Source organism: Nanorana parkeri, unplaced genomic scaffold (assembly GCF_000935625.1).
Source record: "Nanorana parkeri isolate BGI_ZX_2015 unplaced genomic scaffold, ASM93562v1 scaffold259, whole genome shotgun sequence".
In the NCBI taxonomy this organism is placed as follows: Eukaryota; Metazoa; Chordata; class Amphibia; order Anura; family Dicroglossidae; genus Nanorana; species Nanorana parkeri.
The window spans coordinates 551,235-572,464 of NW_017306527.1; the positions used below are offsets into that span (position 1 = coordinate 551,235).

The following is a 21,230-nucleotide window of genomic DNA, read 5'->3' on the forward strand; positions in this document are numbered from 1 at the left end:
TGCTTACATTAAGTATCAAGATCATTTTATATCACTGCATTAGGAATTTCCAGCATGAATGTTTAGCCTAATGATCTGTTCCATATTAAGTACACTCAAAGTTGTTGAGGTCTGCAAACCTACTGTTTCTGCCATACCCCAGATATTTCCCTTTTAAAATAGAAAAAGAGATTGAGAACACAGAGCCCTCAATGTCTTATTCTGCAGCCCCTGTTATAAATGAACAGGAATCCTCTATACTGAGAGAGTCTGGTGATTTATAACTTGTGGAGATAGTATGTTTACCATGTCCACAATCATGAGTGAACAGGAGGTGATGTAGATCACTTCCCATGCATTCATAATTGAGGATATAGTAAACATACTATGTCCTTAATTATTTACAAACACTCAGCAATCACTGATCGCTGACTGCTGTACCCGCTCTCCATCCTGACTCACTGTCACAGGAGACTGAGCGAGCAGTACGCTCGATCTCCTCTGACAGCTGTCTCCGCCCCCCACACCGCCACTCTCCTGATCTGTCACAGTAGGCTGAGAGGGGCAGGAGGAGAGACGCCGGCCGCTCACAGCACTCTCCTCCCCCGCAGCGCTTGGCCTCCTGTGACAGTTTCTCTCCTCTCCGCTGGGCGCTGCACTGTGTCAGTGGGGGCACAGAGCAGCACCCAGCGGGGAGGAGACAAAGCAGGGATGCACTGCTATGTCAGTCGAAAGATGGCACTTTTGTCATTTTGACAAAGGTGCCATTTTCGGCCGATATGTTTCGGCAGACGAAATCTCGGTGCATCCCTAATTAGCACCAATCAAATCAAATGTACGCCAGCCCGCTGGTCAGTTGGGATGATACCAATAAACTTAACTAATGGTGGCCATGTAGAAGCGCCTGACTAATTGATGGAGGTAAAGATTCCATACTGAAATGTTTGTATTACTTTTTTGTCTAAGCTCAGCTATACATCTATTTTTCTGCACTCACAATCAAAATTCACAGACTGCTAAGACTACTATACATCTTCCAGCTGACCTGTGATAATATTCTCAAGCAATTGTGGCATTAAATGCAGTTTACTGGGTCTTGTAAAAGACCTGGTAAACTGCAGGTAAATATACTATTAAAAAATACTATATTCCATAAATAATATAAAAATACTAATTACATTTGATATTTAATAAAAATACTATATTACATTTGATATTTAATCCTGGGTTGCCTAGCAAATAAATGCACATCAGCACAATTAAAAACAGTTTTTTGGCCTCGAGTCCTGCATTGTTTCAGGGACCCGCAAGTTGCTTGAAATGGAGAATGGTCATGTGAAGGTTACAGGAAACTGGAAGGACTTACTGAACAAGTCAGATGGTTTATCATCTGTAGTTTCATTCAGCTATAGACATTCATGGAAATATATATTTTTTTCACATTTACAAACTTTGTAACCTACAATGTATAACTCTTCTACATTTGGCATACTTGTTATTTATTTCATCTGCCAGCTGTCAATTAAAAAAACTTTCACACGGTGTACACAGCCCTGTTGGGCAGCCTCATATTGAACAGATGTTAGCTTTATTCTCCCACCTGCTTTAGAAAAATAATACACAGAACTTGAACTATAAGCATGGGGAAAAATTCTAGCCTTCTTTTTGTATGTGAATTCAAAAATCCATTTATTTGGATTTATTGAAGGACACAGGAACACATACTGCAGGGTTATACTGCCGCCTGCTGCAAGATTTGGAGACTAGCAAACAAAAAACAAAGAAAAGACTGCAAGCTTGATATAGCCCCCCTCCAACTCCCAGCATGCTTTATTTTCTGGAAAAGCAATATCAAGAGCTTTACCACAGACACAGAAGGGTGGAATCTGTGTCCCTCAAACAAATGAATTTTAAAGTAAGTACAACATTCTAAATTTCTTTCTCCTTCATTAAGGAACACAGGAATTCAGACACTGTCAGGATGTCCAAAAGCAGTGCAACTGACCAGTGGACAACACGGAGGGATGGGGGGTGCCTACAGCTCAGAAGACCACTAGATGGACCTTATGCTCTAAGCTGGCATCAGAAGAGGACTGAACATCCATCTGGTAAAACTGTCTATAAGAGCAATTTCTCTCACTTTGGATAGACCTCCTCTAACTTGTCTATTGAACACAAAATAAGTCAAAACCTCCTAAGGGGTGCACAGAGAGCAAAAATAAACTGACAGGGGTTTAACCGTTCCCTATTTGCCACAATAAAACACACAATAAGTAACCCAGTGTAAATTAACTTTGCCATTGAGCATGAAAGCAATGCCATTGTTCCTGTTCTGAAATATTATGTACCTGACCTATATAGTACATAAAAGTAGATATTTTTGCAATATAATTCCCAAAGATGTTTCAATTGATACTACTACATTTAAAGGGAAACATGTATAGAAAATACAGTAAACGAGCTCACCAAGCTTACCACTAAATGTATTTTATTTATGTAACATTTGTTTAAAGAGTACTACATGTGGTAGTCTTCTGTTAACAGCTATCGAAAGACCCTCAAATGGCATGTTGATACTGACATAGTTAAAACCATTTCAACATTAAAGTGACATTAAACTCAGGAGTTAAATCTTAAAAATACATTTAGGTACCTCAACTATTAAATAAATGTATCTTATTTGTGTAGCATGTACATGTAGATCCTCAAATCATCTCTGAATTCATGCTGACACTGCCCTTCCTTGTGGAGGGTGGCCATTTTGTCGCCCATGGTCCCTGTGTGCGTTGTAAAGTAGCCACCATTTAAAGCTTGCTCCCGTGATAGACTACACTCTCAATACAAATTAGTAAACTAAACATGAGATTGTAGTCCATTACAGGAGTGAGCTTGGAGGGGTGGTTTCTTTACAACACACACTGGGATCGTGGGGAACAAAAGTAGTCACCCTCCAGAAGTAAGGGCAGTTTCAGCATGAATTCAGAGATGATATGAAGATCTACAGCTGAGTGATACACAAATAAGATAATTTTTTGTTAGTAATTAAGGTACTTGAATGCATTTTTAAGATTTAGCTCCTGAGTTTAGTGTCACTTTAAGACAATCCCTCTACAGAGCCTTCATTCTGACAGAGGAAAGGAGGAGCAAGCTATGCAGCTGCCAATGCCCCAAGCCAAACAGGCTTGGTACTGAATTACTGTTAGATCATAGTATGTGTTTCACAGGTTGCAGGACTATCAGGAGTAATTAAACAAATCAAAAAGTCACTAGCAGGCTTGGTAAGGACATTCACTGGGCACCAGATACGGCAATCCTAGCTACCGCTAACAATTGTCTGCCTTTCCTTTCTTTTCTACAATAATAATTGTTATTTGTCAATGTCACAGCAATTAATTACATTTAGCTGATTAGATAAGATGTATCTACTGTACAAGAAACAAAATCCATGCCTCCTTGGGTAATGCCACTCATCTAATTTCTAAGCGTACTTCAAAGAAATCCTTGTTTTTTATTTCTAACTACCAGCAAATTACCAACAATTCAGAGACCACATTTCAGAATCAGTTGGAAATGTTAGCCAAGAGGCTCCGGGGGTTAAAAGCATGTTGTCATAGCAACCAAGTGTTGTATGATGCTCTGTACAAGGTTTCCCAGTCTGGCAAATCTTCAAACCTTGCTCAGTTTCCTTATTTCTGCAGTTGACATAAACAGAAGCATTTTTTGTATGAAACTCCCCCCATGACTTCCTATATCATATGTTCAAGAATGTTAAAACTAAACTCCAAGCAACCAGATAAATGCACAGATGAAATACAAATCCTTTGGGAGGTAAAACAGGTCTCATATATATATTTTTGTCTATGCAGTCCTGAGATTTACACAGCTCAGCTGAGTAAAGCAGGGGAGGGGATCTGATCTTTCTCTCCTGCAGTTTCAGCTTCCCTTACAGGTCTCCTAAAAATGAGATGCCCAATGGATCAAACAAATGAAGACACTTCTGATGCTAGGCCCACACGACCTACTCATAAATTAGTTTTCAAAGACTGTGCCACAGCTCTGGACCTGGAAAATGATGGTGGTTAACTAACAGTACACAAAGGTTTAGAAAACCCCACAGTGCGGAATGCAGTGACCAAAGGTCTTATTCCAGGAAGGCCCTGCAATCACCTAGTCCAGCAAGGTCCTGGTACAGCCTCCAAATCTACTGCTGAGGATATGCCAATCTGGATAGCTGCATAAAGAGACCAGCCCAAGCACCTTGTAGATGAAATACTGGTTGAAGAAAAAGAAACAGTCATGAAAAAAGCAAGAATGGCTAGTAAAAATTGGAGTGGGAGGGATTATACTGTTGCCTAAAACGGGCTTTGGACAGAGGCAAACAAAAAAGCCATTGGCCAGCCAGGTAGAACCCCTCCCACTCCAATTTTTACTAGCCATTCTTGCTTTTTTCATGACTGTTTCTTTTTCTTCAACCAGTATTTCATCTACAAGCTGCAAACTGGAGTAGATAGAATCAGGAGCAGTTGTCCATGGCAACCAATCAGCATCCCTCTACAGTTTGCTTAGTTAAGATTTGAAAATGAGACAGAAAAGCTGATTGTTTGCAGTGCAAATATGCTCCAGATTTGATAAATTTTTAAGCTATTTAAAAATTCTGATTAAATCACTTACAATGGATGCGGCTTCTTCCAGAATCAGCTGGTCCTTGAGCAGTGGCCTGGCATCCTTATAGGGTAGCTCCTTTCTTTTGCAGGGTTCTATGGAGCTACCCTTGTGTGTGCTAGTAACTGTGTGTCTCCGTAAACACACACGCACAGCAGAGCTAGCCACTCCCCTCTCGCTTCTAGATGGACAGCTGCTGGAGGCTGTGCTTTCCCTTGTAATCTTGCACTAGTCAGGAAGTTCAGGGAACCTGAGTGTTGGAGCCAGCTGTTCATAAATATGACTGTAATTGTTTGGGAAAGCTGTAAAAGAAATACTTTTCACGGCAATGTGAATTGTTTCATATTGATTTCAAAGTTTAATACTACTTTGACAGTTCAGGTCATTTTTAACAAACATTTGGTGTCTGTTCATTGGCCAATACTAGATGTCACCAGCAGGGAGTGCTGCATGTACAGTCCTACTGTAGTATTTCATCCTGAGAAAACCTGGGAGCTGTGGGACAGAGTAATCTCCATATTAAAGCGCTGCGCAAACTGTTGGCGCTATATAAATACTATGTAATAATAATAATAATAATATTACTGCATAGGGAAGTCCCAAACAAAATAGATATTTTTTTATTTTCAGGAAATACCCTTTACAGCAGTTTTTTCTTTTTTTCTTTCTTTTGATTGAAAACAGGTTGTAATTGCCAGAAAACTGATGTGTGAATGACCAGTATTATTATTCTTTTTCACCCGTCGACATTCATTTGTTTACTTAAACCCTTTCTTTGTGACTGCTAATTCCTTAAAGCAGAACTTAACTTTCCTTTTTTTATTCAATCTTTGCTGCATATCTGCATACATATTAGTATTCATGCTTGCAAACCTGCAAATACATCTCATCCCTTTACTTTCTTTTCCCCAACAGTCAAAAACATGCTGTGAAGGTGCTACAGGAAGACTCAGTAATCATTAGGACCACTTGGTTGATGTTCAGTGGCAGGAGACTTCTAGCATATTAAAAAGGGGAGTGCACGTTACTGTGCCATCTGTGGCTCCTCCCACTACACCCCTCCAGTCTCTTAATTCCCTTTTACAAAGCTCATAGTCTGATAACTAGTGTACAGTACTATTGTGCAGCCTGCAGATCGAGAAAAACGTTATGTTTTCCCGCAAACTTTCCCTGAGTCACTCTGCCCTTTCAGTCAGCTTTCTCTGCTATCCGCTCATCTCTTCTATTCAATTGGTAAGGCTCACTGCAAACCACCTCCCTTAATAGCATCTCTGTGAAGTGGCAGTGCAAAAACCATAACACTGAATAAATACCTGGCTTGACAGATTGTAGGCTGCATAGAAAGGAGTAAGAATGGTATGGTGGTAGAGCCACCTTAATATTCACCCATTTGCTGGCAAAAAAAAGACATAGAAGAAGTTGCTGGACATAACTTCCTGTAAACATTTTAAAAATTGTACCAGGTGGATGTTCAGACATCATCTGATGCAAGCTTTGGACATTCAGGCAGTTCTCTAAGCTGCAGGCAGTTCCCAGCTTTCTATTGTTTATAGTGGGCCTGTAAGCATTTTGTTTTCTGTGTTGCCCACCCCTCTGTTGGGCTGCTTTGGGATGTGCCAATTATCTCTGAATCCCCCATCTTTCAATGAAGAAAGAAAACTGGATTGTTGTACTTATCTTAAAATCCCTTTCCTGGAGTTCATTCAGAGATGACTGGGTTATACTCCTTCCTTGAGGAAATGGACACTGGCAAACAAAAAAGCCATTTGCTTGATATAACCACTCCTACGCCCAGAATGCTTCAGTTTTGTAGAAAAGCAGTATTAGGAAAAGACCATACACACTGAGGGGCAATGAGAGGGTTAATCATCGTTTTTCCCAGAGTTCTGCTTAAAAGAACTCCAAAACATGGGATTATATGGTAACCAAAATCCCATTTTGTTTTTCACTCATTAAGAGACACTGCATTTGGTATGTAGAGACAATTAGGTGGGCAACAGTAACAAAACACTAACAGGCCCACATAACAAAACAGTAACATTGGGGGAACCTGAAGGACCATATGCCCAGAGCTGGCATCAGCTAAACATCCACCTGTAAAACTTTGAGGATGTGTGAATGACAGCCTTGCAAAATTGTGAAACAGTTGTCTCGTGCTAAAAAGTCCAAGAAGTACTCATGGACTTTATAGAGTGAACTTTCACAGGAAAAAGCAAAACCTTATCTTTAAGACCATAAGCTTCTATGGTGATCTCTCTGAGTCACCGAGAGATGGTGGAGCGAGAAGCTGGTTCCCCTTTACGGGGTTCATCAACAATGACAAGAAGTGAGTTAATTTTATGTAGGAAGTGGCTGAAAGGTAAACCCACACAGGCTGAATATCATCCAGACAGTGGAGACATTTCCTACTGGTGTACAGGAGCAACACAGATAAGATAGACAGCAGATAGAACGTACTGGTTGAGGTGATAGGCTGAAACCACATTGAGAAGGAAAGATGCTCTTGGGCTTAATACCAACTTATCCCTGTACAAAAGTCTTAACTAAAAAAACAGAGGCTAGCAGTCAATGGAATAAATTGCAATTGGCAAGATATGCCCTTTGAAAGTACTTTCTGGGCTTAAACCTTCTTTCCTTGCATCAGGTGAAGTAAGCTTTCCATGTGCATCTCTTACCCTGGCAGCCAGGACGGTTTCTGATTTAGCTGGATCCAGGGAACTCCTTGAGGGCAGCTAACTCCTTAGTAAAAAGCCTCCTCAAACAGATACAGTAAACTCCGGATTATACGGCATTCAAGCAATTAGCTCTCTCAATCAACCGGCCAAAAAAAAAATCAAGGACATACTGTATGTCCTCGATATTTTTTGCAGGTTGCTTGATAGACATTTACACACTAAAAAATACCATTAGCAACTAAGTTTATTTTGTTGCTAATGAAAATTATTTGTTTACATCTTGCTGCCGGCAGCTAGATTCCGTGGTCTGCAACAAAATGTAAATAATGGGGGGCAATAAACACCCTGCTATTGGCTATTTCAAACGGCAATAGCAGGCTGGCTACTGTACCCGCCCACTGAGCAGAGGAGCAGACCTGAGAGAGAACTTTGCAGGTATGATAAGCTGACAAGACAAAAAGAGTGCTCTACCTCCTTCCTCCAATGCAGTTCCACGGAACACCAGTGTACAACCAAGGCTACCACCAGCCCTTCTTCATAAAACAGTAGAAAAAAAGTGTTTGCACATGGTTTCCGGATTCAGTAAAAATCGCTGCAGGTATGCATGCATGTACAATATTGTTTACTGCAGCCAATCAGATCACAGCTTTAAGGCCTGGTTCACACCTGGGCGTTTTACAGCGCTGATCGACACGCTGTAAAACGCCCAGCAAGTGAAATCCTATTATTTTCTATGGGCATGGTTCCCACCAGGACGTATATCAGCGCGTAGGAACGCGCTGAAAAACGCCCTACGCCCAAAGAAGTACAGGAGCTTCTTTGGGGCGTATTTCCACGCGTATCCATTAGGATACAGCCGGATAGCCCTCGTAAACGCACGTTTGTCGCGTGTTTCCTTGACCGCAAATCGCGGTAAAACGTGCGTCCCGAAACGCGCGTCACACGCGCATATTTGTCGCGTCCCGAAACGCACATCACACACGCATATTACGAACGACCAAATGTGAACCCCCGGATAGCCCTCGTAAACGCGCGTTTGTGGCGTGTTTCGATGACCGCAAATCGCGGTAAAAACGCGCGTCACACGCACATATTACGAACGACCAAGTTCTGTTTTAGGTTTTTCTTATTTTTTCTCTTATCCTTATAGGTTGAAAACGATGGACTTGTGTCTTTTTTTCAACCTGACTAACTATGTAAAATGAATGGGGTTTTACCAATTACAATCTTTGGGACTTTACCAATTACACTTGAAAAGCACACTGTTTTGCCAAATGTGCATTTTGGCTCGGCTAATGCCATACCACTGTGTCCTGCCACCTTTTACTTTCTCGCAACGTACATATTTATCATCACCAACTAAACACCTCCTTAAAATAAAAGACAGCTCCATACCCGATGAGCCTGTACCAATTGCTTGCAGTTGTGTGCTGGGCCCTCCGGCAAGTCTGACTTTAGAATGAGGAGACAGCAATGATGGGGCAGGCAGCAAGACACTGGAACCATTCTGTAAAAAAGTGAATTACTTTTCAATCAGAATAGAAACAACCCAGAATCAACATAGGATATAATAATGTATACATTTAACTTTAATAGAATATATTCCAAATCAGCAAGTCCTAGAATTCCATTGTTCAGCATTGTTACCATTCAAGAAACTAGCATGAGTAATCGATTACAATCAATACTGTGAATTTTCTAACTTAGCCAAAATAAGTGTATGTGGGAGGGGTGCACGTGCTGCTGATAGTGCTGGGGGAATGTGGTGGGACGGGCGGCTGTATTAGAGCCTCTTGTCTGTGGCTCTCTGTCCCATCCAGCTCACTTAAGTTACTGGTTGCCAGGATCTTGGCGGGACATCAGCAACCGATGAGGTCAGTGATCTGGGCGGGAAGCCAGACAGAGCATCACAGGTTGCTAGGAGCTCTTCCTGGACCACTCCAGTCCAGGAACCACAGTGACACAATTAGGTGCCTTGGCACTTCTGCATGTCCCTAAGGCCCCTTTCAGACAGACACTTTCAGTTATCCCCTGCTGATCGGAACAGAGGGTCACCATTGTGACATCCATGTCCGTCCAGTTTTTTCAAAACTGAAATTATTGGACCCATGAGAAATCTGATGTAAATGGACACATTACCTCCAATCCCGCACAGTCAGGTCCGTCAAAACGGAACTCAAAATGCACATGTGAAAAAAAGCATGAGATGACAGTCATTGTTTTTGGACTGGTTTACGGATAGTGTAAGGGTGGACCATTCCTGCACAGCTGCTTGTGGTCTCCACTAGGGGTGCATGTGATAGGGTGACAATGCAGCAGCACAACTAGGGGGACAGCTGTCACCCTTTAACAAGAATTGCCTACAAAAGGACCTTCATGGCAGGATCACCAAATATTATTTTAATGACTGCTGCATGTTTAAAAGATTAATAAGCAGCTTTTGAAATTACATGAACATTATAAAGTGTGTATGAGATGATAGTGACTGGGCATAGATGCACTTTAACATGTTAAAGTTTGTATAACATTTTGTTCAATGGTTTAAATATACTCTAAACACTTATCACAACGCACAAATGCTATAGGAAACTGTGAATTAAAGCATGTGCTTGTGTACTATGAAGCAACCTTTTTTAAGAAATATAGGTTGTGGAAAAGATTGCCTAACACCTTCACAACAAGTAGTAGTGTTGGTTAAGATAGCCAGTACATTATACTAATTTTTCACAACCTATTTCTGCTTTCTTCATGCAAAAAAAACCACAGTCCTGTCAAAATGAATGTTTACTACAGTTTATGCTGCACAAAGATAAAACTTCATGAGAAAAAGTTATTTTATGTAACCAAAGAAGCACAAGAAGCCAGAGAAATAATAAGTATTTATGTTCATGGAAACTGCTTTGCCTTTTGAAACCTCTGTATAATTGATGCAAATAACGACTGTTCCTAAAAATCATGCAAAATAAGTTAACTGAACAGCTTTGAAAAATAACACTATTTTAAGATTTGAGAAGAAGCTCTTCTTTGTTTCCAGAGTCTTCAGGTGCATGACTCCGTAAAACATTTTGTTTGCATACAAGCTTGCAATTCAAATTAGCTTCAAGTTGAAAAAGCTAGAGACCATATTTGTAAAATGATTACCACATTATAGGTTCCACTTTAAACACATACAACATTGGCTACTAAAGATGGAAAAGATGTGCGAATGTCACAGGACTGAAAAAAACAAATCATATGGAACATGCAGGGCACAAATGTACCCTATGAAGACTCTAACAAAAAACTCAAGGCAAAAGCAGAGTATATGAGGTTGATTTACTAAAGGCAAATAGGCTATTCTCTTTGCTATGGAATTTTTACTCTGCAAAGGAATTTTACACTAGCTTAGTGAATGTGGTGAAAATTCACTTTGCAACGAATACCTAATCATTTGCAAAGAAAATTATTTAAAAAAAGTATTTTTGCTTACTCTTGAATGGCTTTGCCTCATTCTTTAAGCTAGGGAAAAATCCCTTTGAAAGTTAACAGCCTATTTGCCTTTATTAGTAAATCAACTCTCATTTAAACAGCACAGATGTAAATTATATTAACTCTCTAATTGACGCTACTAACCAAAAGGACCATAGTTGCTCAGAAAGTGTGGATTGCTCAGAAAATACAGGTTGTGTTTTAAGTGTATATTCAAACATTACTCAAATTTGTCTGTGAAGGGGGCGTGGCCCCGGAAACGCGTCATCACAGGAGTCCCGTGCTGACACACAGGCATATGTGCAGCCATTCTACAGTTGCATAGGCTCATCTTTATGCTTTTATTGATCCACTTTTGTGAGTATGTTTTTACTCTGTATTTGTACTCAGAATCATTAAAACCCTCTACACTAGGGTGGGCGCCCTTCTCTTTTCTTTTTTTCTCAGTGTTGCAGCTTCCCAAGCTGAAGTGGGGCAGCACTCCTAGTCAACCTCGTTTGTACTATTCATCTGTTGGTCAAATTTAGCACTTTGGATTTGTTTTTACTCATAATATGAGCCGACCTGTGACAATGAAACCGTCACAGGTCGGCTCAGTAGATCGGGAAGTGAGCGAACACATACCGGCGCTCGCTCATTTCTCGATCCTGTCACTGCAGAGATGTGTGACAGGGGAGTGACTGGATTCTCCCCTGTCCGATCCTCCAGCGCTGACTGGCGGAACGGACGGGGGAGAGGGCGGGTACAGCTGGCTCTGCCTCTAGATAGGCAGAGCCAGCTGTCACTCACGCAGCTGGGCGGATCCAGACGTAATTGTCGGGATCCGTTTTAGCTGCGGACTCTCAGTATACCGCAAGCTGTAGCTCGCGGTATACTGAGCTTAGGGTGACGGGAGGACGCTAGTTTGTGTCCTCTGGTTACCCTTCGGAGAACTATGGGGAAAAGCCCTAACCCCATAGTTCTCCTTTAATCTTCATCAACTTCTCAATTGAGAAAGCTAGTCGGATGACCAGTGAAACATCTTCAAGAAAAATACAGCAAGTCCAGTTGCTTTGATTTATTTTTTACAGATATTACTCAAACTTATTTTCAAACCTCCCTCTCTACAGCATGTTCTAGCATTCATTTTTTAGCCTTGTTCTTGTGGAAAGACAACAGGATTTTTCTACTTAACGTAAAAAGCGTGTCTTGAAGTTCATTGAGGACACAGGATTTAGTTATTCTGATATGATTGTGTTATACTGACACCCACAGGAGGATTTAGACACTGGCAAACAAAAAAGTGCTTAGCCAGCCAGATATAACCTCTCCCACTGCCAGCATGCTTAAATTTTGTAGAAAAAAAAAAAGACTTTGGACTGGATCACAAACACAGATCGGTGTACTTTAGGCCCCTTCTCATATGGCCATTCAGATCAGATCTTCCTGTTAGTTTTTTAGGCAGATCTGAACAGAAACTGAATGTTATGACTATGGGCAGATGTAAAAGGACATGTTAGCTTCTGTGGATAACCAGCATGACCTGAAGTTCTGGGACGCACCATTGGCTGATTCCTGTGCTGAAGGTTACATTTCAAGCAAGCCCCACAATCTTTGATCCAACGGAGTTCTGGTACAGCCTTCAAGGCATCCCCAAAGATTACCCAATCCAGAGAGCTGGAGAGCTCAGCAGCATGTACAGTAGATTGTTTCGACTGAAGAAAAAATATTTTGAGGGAAAAAAAAAAACAATTAAAAAAAAAAAAAACCCGGGGGGGGGGGTGGTATTTGGGGGTCACACATTTCTTAATAGAAAAAAGGATGTCCATCCTCCTAGGACAATACCAAAAAAACTGAAGCTTGCTGGGTGTGGGAGGGGTTATACTTGGCTGGCCAATGGACAGGTAATTAGCATAAATAAAAAAGTGAAAGCGTCCAGCCTGTTTTGTAAGTATGTACAAATATGACGTGTTATGGAATGCATCTTTGCTTCCACTGTCTTTTGGGATAGACAGCCTCAAAGGGTTTTTTTGTATAGCCAGCGAGAATCTACAAAGGAGTTCAATTTTAAAACTGGACACAGATGCTTTGTGACGTTTGCAGAATTTCATAACAATTTTGGCTGCTTCTCCTGTGAATAACCTTAAAAAACTCTAACATCCAATAAGAGCTTAATGCTAGTTTTTGTGGTTGTTTCTCTAAAATCTTATAAAGATTAGATGAAACTGTTGATATGCATAATTTGTTTGTGCCTCTAAGCCCGCAATGATGTCAACCTTGTAGGCATTATAAGGAGAAACATGTTCCTAGCATCCACCATAGTTACCAAAACTCATATGAAGGTAGTGGGTGGGACTATCATCAGGAGGACACTTTTTTTTAATCCTATCTGACAGCATCTTAGGAACCTCTAGTCCTCATTGTCAAGCCACTACCCAATGGCCACTAGCTTTGACAGTGTAACTGGTGACAGATAAACTTGCTCTATTTATATTGCCTGGATTTTGTGTGTCTTCATTAAACTGTATGCAAACCAAAATCAAAGTGAAATATGTAGGACATCATCCTCGCTGTATACATTTTTATGAATCTGTTGCAAAGTTTCGTGCCTAGAGATCCTGCCAGTAACAACACTTCCTGTTTCATGTAACAATAATCAGCCTAAAACAGAAAGTTCTGTTACTAGCGGGCTCTCAAGGCAAGAATATTTGCAATAAATTCACAAACCAATTGATCCAGTGGGAGATCACTTAAGGGTATTGGGCGCACTAAATACACCCAAAAGACTTATAGGGTTTTTCACTATGGGACCGAAGGTTCCAGCTGTAGCATAGGGCCGACCTTTCTCCATGCAAATGACAGCTGGGCAGAGCCAGACGTGATCTCACGGCTGGCTCCGCCCAGTTATAATGACAGATCAGCGTTCCCAAGTTGTCATTAAACAATAACATAATTAAACAATAGCAACTGGGCGGAGCCAGCCGTGACATCATGGCCCCTGTGCACAGTTGTTATTTATTGGCTGGGACCTGCTAGAAGACTCTGGCAGGTGGCGGCCAATAGGAAACAGTTGGGTGGCGCCAGCGCTGATGTCACCGCTAGCTCCGCCAAATTTGTTTTTATTTTGCCGGCATCTGTCAGATTTGACATTATGCGGCGGGAGTTCGTGCATGTGGTTGGGTCGGCGTGCGTAATTTTGTCAAAATTATCTATTTTTTTTTTCATAAAATATTTGGTTTTACATTTTCCTATTCTTTAAACATTTTTTAAATCATTTTTCACATTTTTTTTTCAATTCAATTAACCTTTTTACTATTTTGCACGCTACCTCGGAGGTACCAAGCAGAATAGCCAAGCCGAATGCCGCTCGGCGGCATTTGACTTACTGCGGTTTGGCCCCTATGAGAAAAGGGGCGAACGGCAGCGAGTGAGCTGCCGGAGCTTCGGCTCAGCCGATCCAGATGTTTGAACTCAGCTGAATCGAACTCCTTCTGCACTTCAGCTCAGCTGATCATTCAGAGCATGTTTAGCTGACCGAAGGCTGCCGATGCACAGCTGATTTTAGTCGGTGTATGGCTGAAATCAGCTGTACAAGGCTGAAGTGAATAGCCGAACAGCGTTCAGCTCACATCACTTCGGCTCGGTTATTCACAGCTAAGTGAATAACCCCCTTCATCTAGATTTTGGATACGTGTAGTATGCCCAGCCCCTCCTTCTTCCCCACAGTTCTTCAGCTGCATTAACCGGGAATTGCCAGGATTTGCTTTATTTACACAGGAACAGATCTTTCCGCTCTTGTGTAAACTGACATCAGAACATCATCTGCAGTGAGAAGAAGAAATACAAGTTTATACAATTTTATTATTGTTTTATTCTAACTTCTCTTGCTTATGCATAATAGAAAGGGGTGACCTTTGATTGTTTGTGATGTCAGTTAACCAGTTGACATCCGCGGTGTTAAACCCCCTTCCCATCCAGGCCATTTTTCAGTATTCAGCGCTGCGGTAACAATTTAACCCTTTTATTAACACTAATCGGTCCTTATTAAATCTTCCTCCCACCCTCTCCTTAGCCATTACTTTTCTGCTGATTTTATTATTTACATTTTTTTCATGCGATTACCAAATAATTATTTTTAGGTTTATTTATTTGGTTCTTAATGTGATGCACTCCAAAAGCAAAATTGAAAAAGGCTTTTATTTCATTTGTGAATAGCTACGTTACGCTTTGTAATAGAAACAACAGTGTTGTTATACACATAAGAAATTATAGATAAAAGGTGTGTACTGTTTATTGACAAAAATACTGTTTTTAAAAGTAACACTGGTCAAAATAGAAAAGTGCATTTTTTCATTTTATTACATCTTTTTTCTATAGTGTGCATAGAAAACAATATTGCCAAGAAAAAGCTTTGTTACATTAAGTAATGGCAAAGTTATTACCAAATTTGTAGGCTCATAGCAGAAATGTCAAAAATGCTTTGGTACATAAGGCATGTACAGGTGTGAGGGGTGAGCTGGTTAAGAAAACCTCATGCAGTGAGGCATGATGCCAAACAACTGAGAAATAGATTTTAGGATTACATACAGTTGAAAGCTGTTATAGGTATAATATAGTGCACTCTTTCCAAAGTGTTTTGGTGTTTAAGTGCCCAGTTCTCTTTCAAAAACAGCAAGGTACAAAACAGCTGATTCAATATAGATAAATTTTTTTATTTGACTTTGTTGGGATATATTGTACTATTGTGTTACCATTTTAATAAGTTTGCACAACTGGATATCATTAGTGCTGGCTCTAGTTACTTTTGCAGGCTTATAACTTCTGCCTTTTTTTTTGTTTACTTGCATTGGGGTCTATTTATACAGTATCTGCAAGGTGAACGTTTGGTCTGTATGGATATATGCCAAATAGAATGTTTTCTAGCGGTTTCTTTACAAGGGAATGTTTATTTGAATGTTTGTTTTCATGTAATATTTCATTATGGTCACTAGATGGTGCTGAGGAGCATTAATATTATTTCCTGTGCTCCTTTTGCTCCATCTAGTGGCCATAATGTGATATTACATGGAAACATTTAAAAATTAATTCCACGTGTAAAGAAAAAAAGCGCTAAAGAATGTTTGTTTTGACATATATTCAGACAGAGCAAACATTCAGATATTTGCAGGGTGAACAATCTTGCAAATTGTTTATAAATAGACCCCAATGAGTGTGTTACTATACCTGTTTATTAGTATATTATTATAGCTGCGGTGAGCAATCTATTCATAGTATTCATTAGCATTTAATTTGCAAGTTTTGATGTTACTCTTATTATCTGAGCTTAGGACATTATATATAATTTTTTTTCTTTTCTTTTTTTTCTCCTCCCTAGTTTTCCCTGTTTTTACTATGGGAGCCTACCTGTGCTTAAAAACTACTAGTGTGCAGAGTAAATCCTAGTCTGTCTAGCACTTGCTGTACAATCAAGGGCTCTCTATACAGGAGTCAAACAACATACGTTTTTATCCACAAGGATGGCACCAAATAAGGGTTATCTCTTAAGGCTAGCACAGCTGGGCTTCCTCACTGATGATAGAGAGACACTGTGTGAAGGCAGCTGATTTCTCTGTAAAGGACAACCTAAGCAGTGGGATACGTGGGCCTGAATAGGCCAGCTTCTCAGGAAAAAATAGCAACCTTTCATAGCCAAGCTGGTTTTCCAAGTGCTTCTGTCAAAAATAATTCTCACTACCGTGCCAATTTGTAGCACATGAAAGAGATATTGGATCCAGTAATTTGCTTGTTTTATGGATTTATTACATGTGTCTCTAATGGACAGCCAGTCTAGGTTTGTTTTATCTTCATCTATTGTGAATTGGTTGGCCATGAAGGTTAGAGCAGTATATAGAAGAGCAAGTTGCGTTACAAAATAGACCACTGACTCCTAGCGCAGTTATCCTGACACAAAATCAGGCAGTGGTATAAAATGTGTGTGGTGTTACAACCCTTACTTTGACTAAATAAGTCCTTTTCTGACATACACACATGTATGCAATGTTATAGAGCATGTCAGTCTTCTAACTCTATTACTATGGCATTTTAAGGATGTTGTAGTTGTACTACTCCTCACCAGATGTTTTAGAGGACTTTTCAAGCATCTACAAGAGTCCTCTAAATTAAACTATGCTTTGTCCCTCACTCAAAGTCTTGATCCATTTTACTGTGATATTTCAGCTAGCGCAAACCTCTGAAACATAAACATAAAATAGTGGGCAAGGATAAGAAATGACATTCTAACTGCTGTCAAAAGAAACAACCTTTCATTCATCTACCCCATAGTAGAGACAATCTGTGTGGAATCCAGATAATGTATCAGTATGATTCTAGAACATACCAATAATCTAGAAGATGCAACCAAAGATCGAGAGAACATACAAATTCCCTGCAGGTCATGTTTCTGGCGGGAACTGAATAGATGAGCCCAGTCATCACAGTGCATCAATTATCAAATCACAAACAATAATAATGTGCAGTATCTAATAGGATAGTTGACAGATTAACGCAAGCTCAACTCCTAACTGGTTACTTTGCTTTATCTCATTAAATAAACATACCACATTCAGACAAACATATTTCCTAAATGGCAAACCTTTTCTTATCCAGCTGATAATGCATCCATATAATATACAGTATAAGAAGAATAGGAAACCATTAAGAAAAGGTTCTATATGTGGGTTTGCCTCGGAAGAGACACCTGGCATTGGTTAGAATGTGGCTGCAATAGCTAACATGCAAATGACAAGCAAATCCACTAAGAACTCATAGATTTGTGTAAGATTACTTTGTGAGCATGCCCATTATGCAAAACATTTTACTTATTTATCACAAGTCATACCAATTTTGATATGTGGCCTGAGACTCAGACAAGCTCTAAGATGTATTTAGACTAAAGGTGGTCAAGGCAAACAAATACTGATAGATAAAAAACAAAAGCAGTAAAGTTCCCACAGAAAATAAAAATGATCACCTTTACCGTTGACTTGTCTATGCTGTGGTGACTAGCGGCAATGTATATACTTTATGTTATCCTAAAACCACTCCCAGAGTTATAAAAACTTCTATCATACAAATAATACAGCTCAAGTTACAGTATATACAGACACCTCTAGATTACTTTGTTAACATTTACTTTAATTTTGCTTTAAATACAGATTTAAGATGCGGTTTTAAATCTCTGGGCTCATTCTGACCAAAGGCATATTTCCATTAAAAAAAAAATATTCTAAACTATGAGAGGAAACTACTGCTGAATATTCCAATATTTATTATACACATTTTGCTTTCCTATTTAAGTGTAAATTTGCTATGTAACGCATACTTCTAACTGAACTGCAGATAATGAGCCATGGCAAGGAAAAGCTTGCAAGTATTATGCAGATTTCAAGCAAACGCCCAGTAAAATTAGACACTGGTTAGGTGTCATGACATGTAGAACAACAAAAACTGTTCAAAAGGCTCATGTGACTGTAGGAAGTAGGGCGGCGTGTAATGACTCGCTGCTCGGCTTCCCGATTAGCAGAAAATCCGTCTACATGCTCCCTGATCACCAGGTGACGAGGGAGCTTGGAGCTGGCTCTCTGTCCAATCAGGAAGCTGTGGAGGCAGGTAATTACTCATCGCCTGGCTTACCGACCAATCAGTAAGCTAGGTGACAAGTCATTACACAGCACCTGGCTTCCTGATTGGCCAGGAAGCCAGCTCCATGCTCCCTCATCACCAGGTGACGAGGGAGCATAAAGCCAGCTTTCTGGCCAATCAGGAAGCTGGGGGGCGTGTAAATAACTCGCAGTCAGGCTTCCTGCTTGGCTACCTTCCCAACCAATCATAAAGCTGGGCAGCAAGTCATTATACACCCCCGGCTTCCTGATTGGTTGGGAAGCCGGCTCCACGCTCCCGCGTCACCAAGTGACGAGGGAGCATGGAGCTGGCTTCCTGGCCAATCAGGGAGCCGGGGGGGGAGTCATTACCCGCCCCCCTCCTTCCTGATTGGCTGGGTAGCCAGCTCCATGGTCCCTGGTGACGAGGGTTCGGGTATCGGGAGCATTTGAGAGAATACGAGTACTCAGTATTGGTATATCCCTAAATTTTTTCACCTTTATTCTCACCTTCTGATCCTGCTAGTTACAAGCTTCCTTTCTTAAAGTAAGAGCGCTCATTCACTGTGCTGTATATATAGAGGAACAGCATTGTCACTCTAGGACAGGAGTGAAGAACGTCTGCCTTGTGGGCCGTTTAAGGCCTGTGGTATCTTTTGGTCTGGCCATACGAGCCACCTCCCCTAGTGTGACGCTGCATACAAACAGGTAATCTGCCCCTCCCCGTCTGCAGGGTCCAATACATGGCACGTCTCACAAATTACACAGCCCAGACTTCAGGAAGCATCAGTTGCAGCACTGAATGACAGGGAGGCAGACCAATTACCCTCAGGCTATATTTGGGATCAGCAAATCAGCAGGCAGACAGCAAGCCAGGAGGCAGGACTATGCAGATAGCAGTGTGCAGGGATACAATGTGGGCTACAATGTGACCAGAACATGGAGGATGCCATGTGACCAGAACAAGGAGGATGCAATTTGACCAGAACATGGGGGGTATACAATGTGACCAGAACAGGAAGGGGAATACAATGTGACCAGAACAGGAAGGGAGATACAATGTGACCTGACCAGAACAGGAAGGGGGATACAATGTGACCAGAACAGGAAGGGGGATGCAATGTGACCAGACCATGCAGGGGGATACAATGTGACCAGACCATGCAGGGGGATACAATGTGACCAGACCATGCAGGGGGATACAATGTGACCAGACCATACAGGGGGATACAATGTGACCAGAACATGAGGGGGATACATCCTGACCAGAACATTAGGAGGGTTCCAATGTGACCAGAACATGGAGGATTTTTTGTAAGTTTGTTGCTTATGTAGATTCAAGGCATACATTGTATTAGAACATAAAGTCTATAGTGCAGGTTTTTTTTTTGTTTTTTTACTGAATTGTAGATTTTTGCAGCAGATCATGGGCAACAAGCATGTTAAAAAATAAATAATTATGGATGATTTTAAGTACTATGCTATAGACTGTGAATAATACCAAGAAAGAGCATAACATGCTTCAGTTCATCTACTGAATACAGATCCAGTCCCCTCATTCTCATACAACCTTTACTCTACATTCATTTTTCAACCTGACATCCATAAAGACTATCACAACATTGTTTTTTCTCCTTGTGTTCGGCCGAATTTGCAAAATACACCTTTTTAGCAATTTTCAGTGCATGGTTTCTTAAACTGAAGACAGATGACACTTTAAGTAAACAGTTCTAAAGGGGAAAGTTCATATGGCAAAAAAAAAAATCCCCATGTGAGCTTAAAGCTGGACATTTGACCTAAAGTTTTGCTTCAGAAAACATATTTTAAATATATTTTTAAGGCTTTGTTATTCATATTATTCTGCATTGCTGTATAATGCATTGCTGGGATTTGTAGTCCTCTATAGCGGGTTGCCATTCGCCATTGCTGTACAATGCAATGCTGGGATTTCTAGTTCCCTATAGCTGATGGTATTATTCTACATTGCTGTATAACTGTATTGCTGGGATTTGTAGTCCTCTCTAGCTGGTGGTATTCTGCAGTGCTGTATAATGTATTGCCGTGATTTGTAGTCCTTTATAGCTGGTGGTATTCTGCATTGCTGAGATTTGCAGTCCCTCTACAGCAAGTCAGAGGCAGAACTACCAGGGTCGCAGCTGCGGACAGGTTCTAAAGCTCCACCTCTGTCCTAAAATCATTAGTCTGCATTGTTTTAGAAAAACTGTCACATGACACTAAAAAAAGTTATCAGTAATTGGTATAGGCGAGTAATTGAGGAAAAGTATCGGTACTCGTACACGGTCTTGAAAAAATGGTATCTGTTATATTGCTGGAAGTACAGTGAGAGCTCTATTTCCTGGCATGAACAAAAGTGTAAATAGTAAAAGGGAGTGCAGCGTTCCTTAAAGTGCTATACACCTCATCAGTCTTATCTTATTTTTACACTAGAGATTTTTTTTTAAATCCTGAAGTTCTGCTTTATATTTTAAGATTCTACTAGTTAAATGTATGTTCAAGAATTAGCTCCTGCCAAGCTGTGTGGCTTCAGAATACTAATAGAGGCACTAGTCTGGACGAAGCAATCGGGAAAACATGCTCTGCCCATTCAGTAAAAACCTCAGCATGGCTTGAAAGGTTAATATTGCTGTATATAGATGGGGTTTTCTCATCATTATGGAGGCTTCTAACCGAATGACCACAGCACTACAGGTCTGCTCCAATGGTGGCTATACATAAAATGACACAGGTAACTATGATGGTCAAGTAAGACAAATATAATATGTATTTTTGGAATTTTTCGCCAGATCTTATAGTTTAGTCCAGGTATGGC

General features: G+C 40.5%; 1 protein-coding gene across 1 annotated transcript in view; it reads right to left on the bottom strand.

Annotated features, from left to right (window-relative positions):
* Positions 1-21,230, bottom strand: part of LOC108787401 (jouberin-like) — a 109,850-nt gene that overhangs the window by 71,563 nt on the left and 17,057 nt on the right. The window contains exon 2 of the mRNA XM_018556941.1: positions 8,712-8,823. Within this exon, the coding sequence (XP_018412443.1) occupies positions 8,712-8,823 (112 nt within the window). The remainder of the gene's footprint in view (positions 1-8,711; positions 8,824-21,230) is intronic.